This window comes from Carassius gibelio, chromosome A5 (genome assembly GCF_023724105.1).
Source record: "Carassius gibelio isolate Cgi1373 ecotype wild population from Czech Republic chromosome A5, carGib1.2-hapl.c, whole genome shotgun sequence".
Lineage (NCBI taxonomy): Eukaryota > Metazoa > Chordata > Actinopteri > Cypriniformes > Cyprinidae > Carassius > Carassius gibelio.
Genome location: NC_068375.1, coordinates 29674385 through 29693509, shown reverse-complemented (window position 1 = coordinate 29693509; position 19125 = coordinate 29674385). Strand labels below are relative to the sequence as shown.

General features: G+C 37.3%; 1 protein-coding gene across 4 annotated transcripts in view; it reads right to left on the bottom strand.

Annotated features, from left to right (window-relative positions):
- The window catches only part of LOC128011149 (AP-1 complex subunit beta-1-like), a 45099-nt gene that overhangs the window by 17246 nt on the left and 8728 nt on the right, over positions 1-19125 (bottom strand). For 2 of the 4 annotated variants that reach the window (XM_052593301.1, XM_052593292.1), the window contains exons 12-15: positions 18915-19013; positions 12113-12372; positions 11795-11993; positions 11307-11327 (exon numbers count right to left, since the gene is read on the bottom strand). In XM_052593301.1, the coding sequence (XP_052449261.1) occupies positions 11307-11327; positions 11795-11993; positions 12113-12372; positions 18915-19013 (579 nt within the window). Of the gene's footprint in view, positions 1-10876; positions 10937-11306; positions 11328-11794; positions 11994-12112; positions 12373-18914; positions 19014-19125 lie in introns of all 4 variants that reach the window. The other 2 variants (XM_052593307.1, XM_052593297.1) reach the window with 2 other exon arrangements.

Genomic DNA, 19125 nt, shown 5'->3' with positions numbered 1-19125 from the left:
CAGAAGTTCGGAAACATAGGTCGATAGCTAGACGACAATGCCCAAATGCCAAAATATTGATAGTAAGGGGTAGTAATATTCAATCAAAGTCAAGAGTCAGTCATTTTTTACATGCTTTTTCATATAAATGTCTATAACTCTGAAGTGAATTGAGATATTTTCACCAAAATTGACACACATATGTATGGGCTCACTCTGAGGACACATACAAAAAATGGTGGGACTGAGCCTCTTGGTGGCGCTATAATAGAACAAAACATGAAATTCCCATTGACTTCAATACAGTTTTATGAAATAAAATGCTATACTAAACAAATGCATTGGTGTAATATTACGAAACTCAGAATGTGCCAACAACACCATCCCCTGAAGGTACTCAAAATATTTTGAAACAGTGCCACCTAGTGGTCAAAAGTTATAAATCAATTTACATAAAGGCTAATAACTTTTGAAAAGATCTGGCTATTGACATGACGCTGATCTTAATAGATTCCTTGGGACAGGCCGAGAACATAGTTACCAAGTTTTCCTTATTTGGCTGAACTTCCTGTCCGCCATTTTGATTAATGTTGAAAACCTACTTTTTCGAACTCCTCCTAGACCGTTAGTCAGACTTTCACCAAATTTGACGTGGATCATCTTCAGATCAAGTGATCATCTTCAGATCAGGTTCTCATTTAGCGCATCAACGAATCTGCTGGAAGGGTTCCAAAATGCATTTGAGGCTGTATCTCTGCAAAGCTTTGACATATTTGCACCAAACTTTGTATGTGTCATCGTCACCTCACACTGACCATTCCAAACTAATTTGGTAACAGCGCCACCTATTGGTTACACGTGATAAGCCAATAAATCCTATTACTAGTTGTTGTGTTTATTGTTTTCAAGCCATTTTGCCTAAAATAATCTTAAAACTGTCTTGATTACTCATTCCTGCCGTTCGTCTGAAGCTTGCTTCTGTAGTGCTTGGCCCCGTTATTGCTGCTTGCAGCTATATTTAGGGGCCAAGCACCGAAGGTGCGTAGGCACCTATTGTTTTCGTTGGCGTTATTATTATTCTTCTTCTTCTTCTTCTTCTTCTTCTTCCGCCGCAAGTCTATGGCAGCCCATAGAACCGTTTGCGGGAAAGTTGTATAATTTGGCACACTGATAGAGGACAGTCCCAACATTAACTATAGCAAATTTGAAGCCTCTAACTCCTACTCTCTAGCGCCACCACTTGTCCAAACTTTCAATGTTTGTATGCTAATAACTTTTGAACCGTAAGCCAGAAAATTCTTTTTTCCTCTGAATCCTTGGCTCAGGCCAAGTCGAATGAACCCTAAAATTCAAAAATCGCAAGGTTTAGTTTTTTCGCTATTTTCAATTATTCGAAAAACCTACTTTTTCGAACTCGTCCTAGACGGTTAGTCCGATTGCCACGAAAATTGGCTCAGATCATCTTCAGACCATGCTGGCAAAAAGTTATGGAATTCAAGTTGATTCGTCCAACTGTTGTCGAATGACACGTAAACAAATTTGAAGAAAAGCACGCAAACATGCACGTGAGGCTATATCCCGGCAACGGTTTGTCATATTGAGACCAAACTTGGCGTGTGTTATAACAAGCATGAACTGAGACTACCTGCTGTGTTTCGACACAGCGCCACCTAGTGGTCAGGAGATATGAAAAATGCATATTTTGGCTTATAACTACTGAATGGTTTGGCCAAAAATCACACAACTGGTCTCTTTAGATTCAGTGAGTCATGTCGAGTCGAATGATATCCAATTTTCCTGTGTCGGCCATTTTAGGCGTCGGCCATTTTGAATTATGTTTCAAAATGCTGTATTTTTTGAACGCAGCATCGTATCGTTTCGCAAATAATTACAAAAATATTCGGCTCCATGCCCTGAAGGTACTCAAAAAGTTTGGTGGCAGCGCCACCTTGTGGCCAATAGTTATAATGAAATATCACATAAACGCTAATAACTTTTGAATAAATTAGTCTATTAAAATTAAAATGGTCTTGCTATATTCTGTGGGTCATGCCGAGAGTATTGATACCAATAATGTGAAAATTGGCCTTACTTCCTGTCCGCCATTTTGCTTAATGTTGAAAACCTACTTTTTCAAACTCCTCCTAGACCGTTAGCCCAATTTTCACCAAATTTGACGTGAATCATCTTCAGACCATGCTGGCAAAAAGTTATGGATTTTGTGTCGATATACGTAACGGTTCTCATTTAGCGCATCAACGAATTTGCTGGAAGGGTGCCAAAATGCATTTGAGGCTGTATCTCTGCAACACTTTGACATATTTGCACCAAACTTTGTATGTGTCATCGCCACCTCACACTGACCATGCCACATAAATTTGGTAACAGCGCCACCTATTGGTCAAGAGTAATAAACCATTCATTAACCATGAATAATTACACTTGTAAAAATGCTAATAACTTTTTATTGCATTAGCCCATTCGAATGGAACTGGGCTCAAAATATTCCCTGGTTTATGCCGATAACATAGATACCAAATATACCATAGTAAGCTGAACTTCCGGTCCGCCATTTTGATTTATGTTGAAAACCTACTTTGTCGAACTCCTCATCAACCGTAGGTCCGATTTTCACCAAATTCGAATCAAATGATCTTCAGACTATGCTGACTCAAAGTTATGGCTTTTGAGTCGATAGACAAAACCGTTTTCGCATACCACATCGACGAATTTGAGGCACAATGAGAAAATGACACTTGAGGCTGCATCCCTGGAATGCTTTGGCATATTGACACCAAACTTTGTGTGTGTCATTGAAAAGTCACACAGAGTACACCAAATTGATTTTATAACAGTGCCACCTATTGGTCAAGCTTGATAAGCCAAGTAATCATGCTACTAGAGGTGGTATTATAATTTTTTTTGCCATTTCAATTACAATAATTCCAAAATTGCTGTTATTGCTCATTAATGAATTTGGTGTGATGCTTCATGCGATGCTTAGCTCCTACATTTGCCGTTGGAGTGCTTGGCCCCGTAATTGCTGCTTGCAGCTATATTTATTATTATTATTCTTCCTCTTCTTCCACCCCAAGTCTATGGTAGCCCATAGAACCGATTGCGGGAAAGTTGTATAATTTGGCACACTAATAGAGGACTGTCTGAACATTAACCGTAGCAAATTTGAAGTCTCTAACTCAAACTCTCTAGCGCCACCAATTGTCTAAACTTTCAAAAACTTGATGCTAATAACTCTTGAACCGTAAGCCACAAAATGAAAATTATTTTTTCCTGTCATTCCTTGGCTCATGCCGAGTCGAATGGACACCGAAATTCAAAAATCGCAAGGCTTAGTTTTTTCGCTATCGTCAATTGTTCGTAAAACCTACTTTTTCGAACTCGTCCTAGGCCGTTGCACCGATTGTCACGAAAATTGAATCAGATAATCTTCAGACCATGCTGGCAAAAAGTTATGGAATTCAAGTTGATTTCTCAAACCGTTTCCGAATAGCTCATGAACGAATTCTTCGAAAAGCACGCAAACGTGAACGTGAGGCTATATCTCCGCAACGGTTTGGCCTATTGAGACCAATCTTGGTGGGTCTTATAACAACCATTCCCTGGGACTACCTGCAGTGTTTCGGCGCTGTGCCCCCTAGTGGTCAGGAGATATGAAAAATTCATGTTTTTGCTCATAACTTCTGAACGGTCTTGCCAAAAATCACAAAAGTGGTGTCTTTAGATTCAGTGCATCATTCCGAGTCGAATGATACCGAATTTTCCCAATTCGGCCATTTTGGGCGTCGGCCATTTTGGATTTAGTTGTAAATTGCTGTATCTTAAGAATGAAGTTCCGTATCGTTTCGCAAATAATTACAAAAATGTCCGGCTCCATGCCCTGAATGTACACAAAAAAATTGGGGGCAGCGCCACCTTGTGGTCAATAGTTATAACGATTTTTTCGAAAAATGCTAATAACTTTTGCATACATTAGCCTATTGTAACAAAGCTGATGTTGATAGATTCCTTGGGTCATGCCGAGAACACCGATACCCCATTTGTCAATTTTGGCAAAATTTCCTGTCCGCCATTTTGATTCATGTTGAAAACCTACTTTTTCGAACTCCTCCTAGACCGTTACTCAGATTTTCACCAAATTTGATTTGGATCATCTTCAGACCATGCTGGCAAAAAGTTATGGAATTTGTGTCGATACACGTAACCGTTTTCAATTAGCGTACCAACGAATTTGCTGTAAAGATGCCAAACTGCATCTGAGGCTGTATCTCTGCAAAGGTTGGAGATATTTACACAAAACTTAATATGTGACATTGTCACATCACATTGACCACGCCACATCATTTTGGTCACAGCGCCACCTATTGGTCAAGAGTAATAAACCAATCAATAACCGCTAATTATTACATTTCCAATAATGCTAATAACTTTTGATTGCATTAGCCTATTATCATGAAACATGTCTCAAAATGTTCCTTGGGACATGCCGACAACATACATACCAATTATGTCATATTAAGCAAAACTTCCTGTCCGCCATTTTGATTCATGTTGAAAACCTTTTTTTTTAAACTCATCCTCAACCGTCTGTCTGATTTTCACCAAAATTGAATCAGATCATCTTCAGACCGTGCTGACAAAAAGTTATGGATTTCGTGTCAATAGACGAAACCGTTTTTGTACAGCGCTGCTTCAGATGTCAGGCATCTTCACAAAATGAGTCTGAGGCTATATCTCTGCAAAGCCCATTAGTGGTCTTCCAGTGACATCTAGTGGTCGTAAATGCAATTTATCATACAACACTGTCTCTTTAACCTTTATAACTGTTATATGTTGTCTTAATTACATTCCAAAGAAGCATACGCAATTTATGTATAATTTCACAGTCTAGATAATAGTACTGCACTGATTTTAAATAACCTAGATATGGCTGACAGTAAAAGAATAGAACAGAATTACAGACACACACAAACATGAAATGTTTAAACTACTATATTAATACTCAATAAGCATGCTTAAACCCACACACAGATGCACACATTTTGTTATATATATAGATAATTAAAATAAATGATGGGTGATAAAACCTATTGCAAGTCTTCTGTTTTATGGGCTTCTATGTCATTTTTCAGGTTTCATTGCAATCATAATCTGGCATAATTATAAACATTAGATATATCTGTATGAATAAATTGGTAAACTTTGACTCAATGTGATCTGAAATGCTTGAACAGTAATATTAAATAATAGTAATATACATTTTTTCTAGATGAATCCCTCAACAAGCCCATAAACTGTAATGTTTTAGTCTTTAGTGAGCTCATTAGTGGTCTTCCGGTGACATCTAGTGGTTATAATTGTAATATTTATAAAGCTTCAAAACCCAGTGTTGAATAAAAAATTGCAGTGTTCTTTTTTACCTAATATCTGTTAAATTTTGCATGATTGTTTAGAAAAAATACAGATCTAATGCATGTGTGATTATATTACCCCTTTTTTTTGCACTTTAATGCCATTCACAACAGAAATCTTTAGTTTTTTAGGCCATTTTAACTGTTATAGCACCAGCTATTTTCTGATCTTAATGAAACTTTGCATGCTTGGTGGGTCATCTTTCACATGTTATAACCAAGTTTCATAAAGTTTTGAGTTTTTGTTTCAGTTTTATAGGCTTTAGGTTACATGTGGCCACGGCCCTTTCCTAAATGACCTCTTATAGCTAACCAAAGGAAAAAATGCAACATATTTTTGAAAATTATTGATCTAGAGAGTCCAGAGAATATTACTGCAGTGGTTTGATCAAGACTGAACAAAAAACCAGGTGACCCAAAACATTCAAATTCGTGGACCAATTTTATGAAAAAGGCTATAACTCGGGAACAAAATGAGATATCTTCACCAAACTCAGAACTCATATGCATGAACAAAAACTTTAGTCAAATTATTTTTTTTTCCATATCTGCCACTTGGTGGCGCTACAGGATGAAAAAAAAACTAAAATGGCTATAACTAAGCAACCGCTGATCCAATCAACTTGAAAATTGGTATGGCCCAATGTGGCATGAGTGTCTATGAGGAATTTCACTTATCTTAAAAAACATGGCCGCCATTGGCCAAACAACTTTAAGCACCTATTTGACAAGGTTAATGGAAGTCGATCGGAAACGAAACTCGGTGGGCATGTTCGACTCATTGCCCTAAAGGTCTGTAAGTATTTTGAAAGAAATTGCCCACAACATTGTCACCTCCCACAGAACACAACAAAGGGATTTGATTACAGCGCCACCTATTTTCCAAAAATGATAATGCATCATTTTACTGGAGTTTTACTGGCTGTTTCAATTACACTCTTCCAATAATTGCTTTTCTTACTCGTTGCATTTGGTCTGATGCTCCATGCCATGCTTAGCTCCTCGCTGTGGAACTTTTATTAACGATTTTCAGCCATTTCAATTACAATCATGCAATTATTAATTTCATTATTCATTGTTGCATTTGGTCTGATGCTACATATGCTTAGCTCCTGATGTTGCCGCTGGAATGCTTGGCCCCGTGATTGCTGCTTGCAGCTATATTTATTCTTCCTCTTCTTCTTCCACCCCAAGTCTATGGTAGCCCATAGAACCGATTACGGGAAAGTTGTATAATTTGGCACACTAATAGAGGACTGTCTGAACATTAACCGTAGCAAATTTGAAGTCTCTAACTCAAACTCTCTAGCGCCACCAATTGTCTAAACTTTCAAAAACTTGATGCTAATAACTCTTGAACCGTAAGCCACAAAATGAAAATTCTTTTTTCCTGTGATTCCTTGGCTCATGCCGAGTCGACTGGACACCGAAATTCAAAAATCGCAAGGCTTAGTTTTTTCGCTATCGTCAATTGTTCGTAAAACCTACTTTTTCGAACTCGTCCTAGGCCGTTGCACCGATTGTCACGAAAATTGAATCAGATAATCTTCAGACAATGCTGGCAAAAAGTTATGGAATTCAAGTTGATTTCTCAAACCGTTTCCGAATAGCTCATGAACGAATTCTTCGAAAAGCACGCAAACGTGAACGTGAGGCTATATCTCCGCAACGGTTTGGCCTATTGAGACCAATCTTGGTGGGTCTTATAACAACCATTCCCTGGGACTACCTGCAGTGTTTCGGCGCTGTGCCCCCTAGTGGTCAGGAGATATGAAAAATGCATGTTTTTGCTCATAACTTCTGAACGGTTTTGCCAAAAATCACAAAAGTGGTGTCTTTAGATTCAGTGCATCATTCCGAGTCGAATGATACCGAATTTTCCCAATTCGGCCATTTTGGGCGTCGGCCATTTTGGATTTAGTTGTAAATTGCTGTATCTTAAGAATGAAGTTCCGTATCGTTTCGCAAATAATTACAAAAATGTCCGGCTCCATGCCCTGAATGTACACAAAAAAATTGGGGGCAGCGCCACCTTGTGGTCAATAGTTATAACGATTTTTTCGAAAAATGCTAATAACTTTTGCATACATTAGCCTATTGTAACAAAGCTGATGTTGATAGATTCCTTGGGTCATGCCGAGAACACCGATACCCCATTTGTCAATTTTGGCAAAATTTCCTGTCCGCCATTTTGATTCATGTTGAAAACCTACTTTTTCGAACTCCTCCTAGACCGTTGCTCAGATTTTCACCAAATTTGATTTGGATCATCTTCAGACCATGCTGGCAAAAAGTTATGGAATTTGTGTCGATACACGTAACCGTTTTCAATTAGCGTACCAACGAATTTGCTGGAAAGATGCCAAACTGCATCTGAGGCTGTATCTCTGCAAAGGTTGGAGATATTTACACAAAACTTAATATGTGACATTGTCACATCACATTGACCACGCCACATCATTTTGGTCACAGCGCCACCTATTGGTCAAGAGTAATAAACCAATCAATAACCGCTAATAATTACATTTCCAATAATGCTAATAACTTTTGATTGCATTAGCCTATTATAATGAAACATGTCTCAAAATGTTCCTTGGGACATGCCGACAACATACATACCAATTATGTCATATTAAGCAAAACTTCCTGTCCGCCATTTTGATTCATGTTGAAAACCTTTTGTCTTAAACTCATCCTCAACCGTTTGTCTGATTTTCACCAAAATTGAATCAGATCATCTTCAGACCGTGCTGACAAAAAGTTATGGATTTCGTGTCAATAGACGAAACCGTTTTTGTACAGCGCTGCTTCAGATGTCAGGCATCTTCACAAAATGAGTCTGAGGCTATATCTCTGCAAAGCTTTGTTGTAATTAAGCCAAACTTGTGTGTGCCATTGTCTAACATGGAGAATAGGCTCACAGACACTCACACACAGAAATGAAATGGTTCAACTATTATATGAATAATCAATAAGCATGATTACACACACACACACACACACACACACACAGAGAGAAGTACATGCCCACACATTTTATTGTATGTAGATATTTGAAATAAATTTTAGGTGACACACAACTCACAGAAAGACTTCTTTTCTTACATTTCTATGTCAGGTTTCATTGCATTCATATTCTGACATAATAGTAAACATTTGATATACATGTATGAATAAATTGTTGAACTTTCACTCAATGTGATCTTAAATGCTTGAACAGTAATATTAAATAATAGTAATATATATTTTTCTAGATGAATCAATCATCGAGACAATGAACTGTAATGTTTTAGTCTTTAGTGAGCCCATTAGTGGTCTTCCAGTGACATCTAGTGGTCGTAAATGCAATTTATCATACAACACTGTCTCTTTAACCTTTATAACTGTTATATGTTGTCTTAATTTCATTCCAAAGAAGCATACGCAATTTATGTATAATTTCACAGTCTAGATAATAGTACTGCACTGATTTTAAATAACCTAGATATGGCTGACAGTAAAAGAATAGAACAGAATTACAGACACACACAAACATGAAATGTTTAAACTACTATATTAATACTCAATAAGCATGCTTAAACCCACACACAGATGCACACATTTTGTTATATATATAGATAATTAAAATAAATGATGGGTGATAAAACCTATTGCAAGTCTTCTGTTTTTATGGGCTTCTATGTCATTTTTCAGGTTTCATTGCAATCATAATCTGGCATAATTATAAACATTAGATATATCTGTATGAATAAATTGGTAAACTTTGACTCAATGTGATCTGAAATGCTTGAACAGTAATATTAAATAATAGTAATATACATTTTTTCTAGATGAATCCCTCAACAAGCCCATAAACTGTAATGTTTTAGTCTTTAGTGAGCTCATTAGTGGTCTTCCGGTGACATCTAGTGGTTATAATTGCAATTTTTTATTCAACACTGGGTTTTGAAGCTTTATAAATATTACAGTGTTCTTTTTTACCTAATCTCTGTTAAATTGTGCATGATTGTTTAGAAAAAATACAGATCTAATGCATGTGTGATTATATTACCCCTTTTTTCTTTTTGCAGTTTAATGCCATTCACAACAGAAATCTTTAGTTTTTTAGGCCATTTTAACTGTTATAGCACCAGCTATTTTCTGATCTTAATGAAACTTTGCATGCTTGGTGGGTCATCTTTCACATGTTATAACCAAGTTTCATGAAGTTTTGAGTTTTTGTTTCAGTTTTATAGGCTTTAGGTTACATTTGGCCACGGCCCTTTCCTAAATGACCCCTTATAGCTAACCAAAGGACAAAATGCAACATATTTTTGAAAATTATTGATCTAGAGAGTCCAGAGAATATTATTGCAGTGGTTTGATCAAGACTGAACATAAAACCAGGTGACCCAAAACATTCAAATTCGTGTACCAATTTTACGAAAAAGGCTATAACTCGGGAACAAAATGAGATATCTTCACCAAACTCAGAACTCATATGCATGAACAAAAACTTTAGTCAAATTATATATTTTTTTCCATATCTGCCACTTGGTGGCGCTACAGGATGAAAAAAAAATCAAATGGCTATAACTAAGCAACTGTTGATCCAATCAACTTGAAAATTGATATGGCCCAATGTGGCACAAGTGCTCTATGAGGAATTTCACTTATCTTAAAAAACATGGCCGCCATTGGCCAAACAACTTTAAGCACCTATTTGACAAGGTTAATGGAAGTCGATCGGAACGAAACTCGGTGGGCATGTTCGACTCATTGCCCTAAAGGTCTGTAAGTATTTTGAAAGAAATTGCCCACAACATTGTCACATCCCACAGAACACAACAAAGCGATTTGATTACAGCGCCACCTATTTTCCAAAAATGATAATGCATCATTTTACTGGAGTTTTACTGGCTGTTTCAATTACACTCTTCCAATAATTGCTTTTCTTACTCGTTGCATTTGGTCTGATGCTCCATGCCATGCTTAGCTCCTCACTGTGGAACTTTTATTAACGATTTTCAGCCATTTCAATTACAATCATGCAATTATTAATTTCATTATTCATTGTTGCATTTGGTCTGCTTAGCTCCTGATTTTGCCGCTGGAATGCTTGGCCCCGTGATTGCTGCTTGCAGCTATATTTTTTTATTTTTTTTATTAGTTGAATGCTATTGTTAAACAGATATAATACAACTGGAAAAAAGCTTGCTTTTAATAGCAAAGATAAAATAACAAAAATAACTTTAATGTGATATATAGAATTATTGTGGCAAAAAAAAAAAAGTTTCTTATCGCCCGCCCCTACTTTCATCATACTAAACCTTCTGTATGAGATGTGCCTACTTTTGTGTCAACAACTACTGCTACAAACTCAAACACTGAAACAAAAAGGAATAAAGGTGCTCTTATGCTGATCTAAAACTAGTTTATGTTGGGCAACAGGGACTACTCTATAAAGGGGAGAGAACACCCACACAGACCTCTCTCTCCCTATAATCAGAAGATGGTTGTGGAGACTGCACCTCTGTCCTCCCACCCGGCTGATACAGGAATGAGAAATGGATGAAAGAGGAAGAAATGAGGGGGAATGATGCTGGGGATTTCTTAAAGTCTATAAACATTCATGAACTTTACGGTTACTAAAAATATTTGACATAACTCCCAGAAAAATAACATGTGGTCGCAACAAGCCCAGGACTGTTTATACAAGAGATTTTACTGATGTCAACAACAGATGCAATGTAAATAAAAATGTTGGGGCTGTAAATGTACAAGGTAGACTGCAGTAGACAATGAGTACATCGAGTACAGAGAGTACATCCCATACACATACCAACAGATCCCCAGGTTAGAATAATAAAATGGCATGATATGAAAGTGTCTGCTTCCTCTTTCGCTTAGTTTAATTACCGTATCTGAGTCATCGCCCATCTGCAAGTGTAGCATAAGAATAAAAAAAGATAAAAAGAAAGAACCAAGAGTCAAAAAAGGGAAAGAGAAGACCAGAGGGGAAATGCAGGCAAGGAAAGTTAACTGTAATTATGCAAGACCATCTGTGATTTCTCTGACACAATAACACTGGTTAAGGGACTTTGGATGTGTTTTTAAGGAGGAGGGGGCTGATCCGGGAACAGAATCCACTTAGATTATCTCAATTTATTGAAGTAGGTCTGGATCCTTTTCAGGTCAACACGAACTCAAAATAAATATCCTACAATATGTGCAAGCAGACACACATTACCAGAAGGCATGCATGCATACCCACACACAGATTGTTAACAGAACAGATGGGTATAATCATTCTAGTAATTACACTGTTTCTATAAATTAATCTAATTTCACCACTGAGGGCTGATTATGTTTGTAGCAAAGTGAGAGGCGGCAGGAGAAAAACATACCAGACTATCCAGACCTCCTCCCAGTAGGTCCATGGCTCCCATCTGCATAGACGGCTGCACTGAAGGGACAGTGGCAGTGGGTGGGGCCAGATCCAGGTTCAGCAGGTCACCTAGGAGATCACCTTGTGATGGAATGACAGCAGGTGGAGCTTCAGAAGGTCCAGACTGGCCAACATCAGAGCTCTCGGCACTTTCCCCACTGAGAGAGAGAAATTATCAAGTTACAATAATAATAATAATAATAAAAAAAAAAGTTCTATACACAAACACAAGCATACATACACACACACACACATATATATGTAAACAGAAACTCACGAGCCAGCACGAGCCGGAATTCTCTTGTGCTGAACGCCACGGCTGCCCTCCACAAAAGCACTGGGAGGTTTGTGGTAGACTGAGGCCAGAGTACCAATGTGGCAGATAAGCTCTTCCAGCAGGGTGGGCTCAATCAGGTCCGTCTCCTCTGATATCAGAGGTTTCTCGGCCAGCACTACCTCTTTTGCCGCCACAGGGTCTGTGGAGAGCAGACGCCAGTAGATGTAGCCACGGTCACGCAAGTCAGGATTATCAGAATCCTACAAAATGTAAAAAGAGAGAAAAATACAGGAAAAGTAAGAACCCAATAGAGAACCTAAGGGATCAATACACTATTTATGATGTGAGAGTATATCATCTTGGAGGAAGAAAAAGAAATTGAGGTGAATGGTTCTATCCACAAAAACTAATCTGAAGGACAGAGTCTTGTGTAAATAATGCAAAACTCCGATAAGATCAAGTGGTATGCCAGCAACACTCAGAGCAAAACAGCGGTGAGAGAATTAGATCTTGAGGCCATAAAACGACACCTGGGATAAAGGAGGACATTTGGTATTCTGACAGAACCCTGGCGGCGAGTACAGCCTGAGACACTGAACCTCAAAGTTAATAATGACAAGATTCAATCTCTGATCCCAGTCTGACAGTACAAGCTCACAGCTTCTCTGAATATGAATGAATATTAACACAGACATATACATGCTCCCTAGCGGATGCACACAAACATTAATCTAGTCAGTAATCAACATTTTCAAGTTTCCAAAGGTACATAAAAACAAAGTAAATCATATTAAAGCAGTTTAATCCAAATCTACTGAAGAGACATGAGTGATTGCTTCACAAGACTGGGTATTGACCACTGATCTATATATATGACTGGATCGCTCATCGTTCTAAGATGCCAACAGGCAGTGAAGCCACCGGAAGTGTTCGATCCGCCATCTTACTAATCCCTACCAGCAGAGAGCACCATTGAGTTACATTTAAACCGCTGTCCTAAAATCACTCAATTTGAAGCAAATCATTCACACCGGACTCGTTTTTATGTTACGTGTATGTTAATTAATGATTACTTCAGATGTTATCTGCAGTGTTTACGGTCTTTTGCGGCAGGATAAGCGATACATTTAAACCGTTAAGCTGGGTGTGTCTGCTGCGCACTCACGACAGAGGTAACTTAACTGATCAAACACAAAAAATGGCTTATTTCTTTATCAACATAATTATTTAGGAATTATTAAACATGAACGTATTAGTATCAGAAATTGATTTGAATATATTACAATGAATAATACAATTATGTTGTTAATATTGCTCTATACACGAAAAGCTTAACTTACTATCTTGGAAATAAAGCTTTATAAAGTTTATGTCTTTAAATCCATACTGTATATAGTCAGTTATTTATCTGAATAAATTCAGATTTCAGAATGAGCAGTTTGTAGTTTGTTATAAATGTTGAGGTCGTGTCTGTCTGATGTTTATTGTGTTCATGATGCTCACTACTGTAATTAACATAGCTTTTTAATAAGTAGGAGAAATTTGCGACATTTAAAAAATAACCGTTTACATGCCTAGGGTGTTTGCATTGTAATGATGTACAGAAATATTTCAAATTTATAAATTCTGACTTGTTGGGTGATGTTTTCTAACTAAAATCATACAATTTCCTATTAATTCAATGGAACGTTTTTGCACACTAGGGATGACCAATATGGCGGCGCAGCAGCTTCACTTTAATGACGTCATGAGCAATCCAGTTCTATATTATAGATCAGTGGTATTGACACAGATTTCATGAATATATTCAATATATCAATATATCAATATATATTGAATATATTTGAATCTCAAGCTCTTGATTTGATTAAGTTTAGATTGGGTGGGGTATGTATGAGGTACAATGCATGTCAGTTTTTATAAAGGAAAATCTCTAATGTTGTAAACTATGCAGGGAACCCTGTAAGTTGGTACATTACTATAAAAATAAAGATATAAATTAACAACAGATTCCAAATTAAATGCCTATTTATTTTTAGACATAATAATAAATACTTCAATAAAATGTTTTTACACAAGGCAGTTTTGATCAACTTTTTAATGAAAAGGCCTATAATAAGGTTTCTATTCCAATTCATTAATGGATTATAATCATTTAAAGGTGCTGTAGGGAACTTTTGTAAAAAAATATTTTTACATATTTGTTAAACCTGTCATTATGTCCTGACAGTAGAATATGAGACAGATAATCTGTGAAAAAAATCAAGCTCCTCTGGCTCCTCCCAGTGGTCCTATTGCCATTTGCAGAAAGTCATGCGCTCCCGGTAAAAAACAACCAATCAGAGCTGCGGTCCGTAACTTTGTTTGTGTTCAAAATGTAGAAAAGTGAACATAATAAGTGAGTACACCATGAATCCATTTTCCAAACCGTGTTTTTAGCTTGTACTGAATCATTAGGGTGCACTTATAATAAGTGTTTATATTCGGACTATTTTAGATTGCTTCGGAGGTAACGCGGCGGAGTAACCCAGTACCTTTGTGATTCTTCATAGACATAAACAGAGAGAAGTAGTTCCGGCTACAATGTTCTTCCGCAAGACGCAAGCAGTTCTGTTCGTTAACCGCTAGAGCGTCAAAAGTTCCCTACTGCAGCTTTAAAACTGTGGCTTTAGATTTATTCAAACATACAATAAATGAGACATCACTAACAGTCTAAGTATTTTTTTTTTTTAGTGGACATTCGAGCTATGACGATTGAACGGCTTTCCTGATTTAAAGGCAACATTATGTGACATTGTTTACAAGTTGTTTATTGACATCTTTCTTCAGTTGAAACACTGAATGGATGATTACATGAGACATATTTCCATACGCTGTACTCTTTCAACATTTGATGTTCACGTATGTTAATGTTTATTTTAATGCTATAACTAGTAGTAAAGAGGAAAAGATGATCGTTCACATGTGCTCCGCGCTGCCACTTGAACTAAGGTGGATACAGTGATCTGTCAAGCCACATTAAAGAGCATCAAATCAGTATTCATTGTTTGGATTTTGTGATAAAACGTACAAAATTTGAAAGATGATACTTTCACATTAAAAGTAACAAAGCACAAAGCTCATTGCAGTTATTGGATGGAGTAGAATTAAAAAACAATGTTTAGTGAAGCTTTGTTCACACATCAAAAGAAAACGGAAAAAAAGGAAATTTTTGAATTTAAGTACTGATATTGCTTCATTAAAATGGAGATGAAATTTAAAAAAAACTTAATAGCAATTAAATTCTTAAAAGGCACAGAAGAAGAAAGCTTCCATTAACAAAATATAAATGTTTAATAAATATAAACCTGTCATAAACCTGCTATTTGATCTGGTGCAGGGTTTCAAAACTGGCACACAAGCTTGAACCCAAATTGTTGGGGACCATCAGAATGCTTTACTATTTATATTTCATTGTGCCACAAATATGTACATATGCACATATATAATATAATAAAACAAAGCAGGTAATGTAGTCTAATAGACTCAGAGGAGCAGGACACTAATCACTCGAACTCCTGAAGCTTTTATAATCATCATCTTTTGCTTCCTGTTCACTTGACACTCATTTGATATATTTTTACTAATTAGAAGTATTCCATTTTTTGTGGTTCATTTATCCTCGTATCATCTGCCTGCAGTTACAAAAAGCAATTACAGCATTATGCAAAAAAGAATAAGCATAACAGGGTGTTGAGTAACGCATTTTTTGAATATCTCATTATCTTTGGAGTGAATCATAAAGCCAAACGGTCTGGATTTAGAGATCTGCTTTTTTAATGGCAACACCTCCAGAAAGTTCCTTGAAGGTGTGAGCAAGTATAGGTCCAGTGTCATTTCTGACTGAAATGTGTGCTTTGATACTCTCGTGTGGATATCTCACCTCTTTGTAGGGGTGGGTAAAAAAAATAAATAGATTTTTCGATTAATCATTTTTTTAAATGTGGTCAATTCAAAATCGATAGGCCACAAATCGTTATTTTTTTTTCATATTTATTTCCGAACCATGAACGTTAGATTAACGTTAATCTAATTATTAGTCTTCTCCACTAGATGTCACCCTCTTATTTGCCTTGCGCAATGTTACCAAGGAGCAAGAGGCAAACTTGTCAGTCATTCATTCATCCTTTCTTTTATGGTCTATGATTCATTCAGTGCTTAAAATGGCAGTTGCTTTGTCGACGTTGATGCCACCTTCACATAAAAAGTCAGAGGTATGGAAGCATTTTAGATTTCGCAAGCAAGACGACAACGATACTGTTGTAGACAAGAACAAAGATGTTTGTGTGACTTGTAATGCAGAGGTGAAATGCTGTAGTAATACTACAAATCTGCGGATCCATTTGATGAGACATCACCCAGACGTTACAACACCCCCACAGTCGAGCACACAACCGAAGATTTCAAATGCATTCATAAGCAAAATTCCTCAATTCACCTCGTGCACAAAAGATCACTGAATCGATTGCATTTTTTATTTGCAAAAACATAAGGCCATACAGTGTGGTCGAAAATGACGGATTCCGTTACATGTTGAATGTGCTGGAACCTCTTTATTGTATTCCTAGTCGCAAACAGATGAGCGAAGAGATTATCCCAAGACTGTACAATGAAGTGAAGCAAAACATTACTCTGTCCCTACAGTCAGTGGATAGAGTGGCCCTCACATGTGACGGTTGGACGTCAAGACATCAAGACACCTATGTCACAATTATCTGCCACTATTTAGATGACTGGGTTCTCATTTCAAATGTGTTGCAGACCAGAGCTATGCAGAATAGTCACACAGGGGCAAATATATGTGCATTGCTTTCAGATGCGTTGGGGCGGCAGTGGTTCAGTGGTTCATGTAAGTTGTCTACAAACAAGAAGGTTGGTGGTTCAATCCACAGCTCCACCTGACCAAGTGTCGAGGTGTCCTTGAGCAAGACACCTAACCCCAGCTGCTCCCGACGAGCTGGATGGCGCCACGAATGGCTGACACTGCAGTCGGTGTATGAATGAGTGTGTGAATGGCTGAATGTGAGGCAATTGTAAAGCGCTTTGGATGGCCATGTTGTCTGTTGAAAGTGTTATATAAATGCAGTCCATTTACCATTTACCATGAGTGGGGTCTTACTGAGAAAGACCCGATCATTGTGACCGACAATGCTACCAATATTTTGGAGCAGCAACCGGCAATCTCAGCCGCACTTCTTTCTCCTGAAGTCCGTTGGAGCGAAAAGCACCTTTGCACTCTGACAGAGGCTGATATAACTGTGGCCGAAGACATCGTGAAAGCTCTTCGGTCAATGAAGAGTGCAACTCTGGTGATGTCTGGGAAGAACTCCGCTACCCTCTCTATTATTGCACCATTGCACGCACAGCTCCTTGATGCGATGCGCTCGACTGCCAGTGATTCGACTGTCATTAAAGAACTCAAATCTGCCGCGCATAACAGCTTGAGGTTTAGGTATGTTTACAAAAACAGCTAGTACTATGTATAAAATGTGAACATTTGTATGAATGTTACAGATTACATTATGTAAGATGCCATAAGGTAATTTTAATGTGATTGCCTATTCTTTAAAGATATGCAAATATAAAGGAGAAGCTGTATGTTGCATCTGCCCTGGACCCTCGTTTCAAACCTCTTCCTTTCATCTCTGAAGGGGAACGCTAGGACACATTCACAACATGGATCAGTGAGATTATCACTCTTGAGCATGCTAAGGTAGGCTACAAGTTTTATAAAGTTTTAAAACTTTATGTAAACAAATATATTTTTCAACTGCATATAAATATAATGAGTTAAAGTAAAATAATAAAATGGGCAACATTTAAATTCAAATGTAATTTTAATTAACATTTTTCTTTTTTCTAAGTATCAGCAGCAAGGATCTGATAGTGCTGGTAATGGAGGTAGTGCACCTGTACAGGAGCAAAAATCCCTTGGTGAAGCGGACCCCTCCCCTAACCCCACCAAAGAGGTCAAAAGAATCCTGTGCGCTGCTGGATCTGCTTGGGGCAGCCTATGCATCAGTGGCTACAGTAGTCTGTGCTACTGCTGCAGACAGGGCACGGGAAGAAGTTGGCAAATACAGAGAAGTTACACCTATACGTCTCTCAGAAGATCCACTTAAGTGGTGGTGTAAGCTTGAAGGAGTGTACCCACTTTTGTCTCAAAATGACTATTTATTTTTTCTAAATCTTCTTTTTTCTTTTTTGTTCAGCAGAAGAAAAAAATGATTAAACATGATGAATAATACATACAGAAATTACATAATTTTTTATTTTTGGGTGAACTATCACCAATAAGCCAGTATTAGTTGTCTTACATTGTTCATAGGCTTGTAGCCTCAATGTTACAGCAAATTTAGTAAAATTGTATGATTATTTTATCTTAAAAATGAAATAACTCGATCCTGTTTGTTCTTGGAATGCGACTGTTCCGACTTTTTTCAGCATACATTTTTTCATCTTGCATCAATTTTATTATATTTATTTAACATAACTGTATGCATTTAAAAATTAGAGATGGTTGTGTTTTAATGTACCCAAGTGTACATAAAATAAAAAAGGTTTGTGGCTCTTAATTTCTTTTTATTAATTACCCACTTGTAAAATTATGTTCAATGTTCTTTTTTTATAAATATAGTATTTGTATTAAATCTATATTCATTGAGTTGAATCAAGAATCGAGAATAGAAAATCGAATCGATCTGAGAGCTTGTGAATCGAAATCGAATCGATCTGGAACATCTGAATGGATACCCAGCCCTACCTGTGTGGCGAGACTGAGCACTTGTTGGACGAGCTCCTGGGTCTCAGTGGGTTTCTTCAGGAACAACTTCACAATAGCTGTCAGCAACTGCAGTTGCACCTGAAAGAGAGGCGTGAAAAAAAACTTTAACACTGGGACAAAACCTGTAACATGATTTTCCAAGAGACAAGTTCATGTGTGTTTATTCCATTATTCACAAGGTTAGTATCGT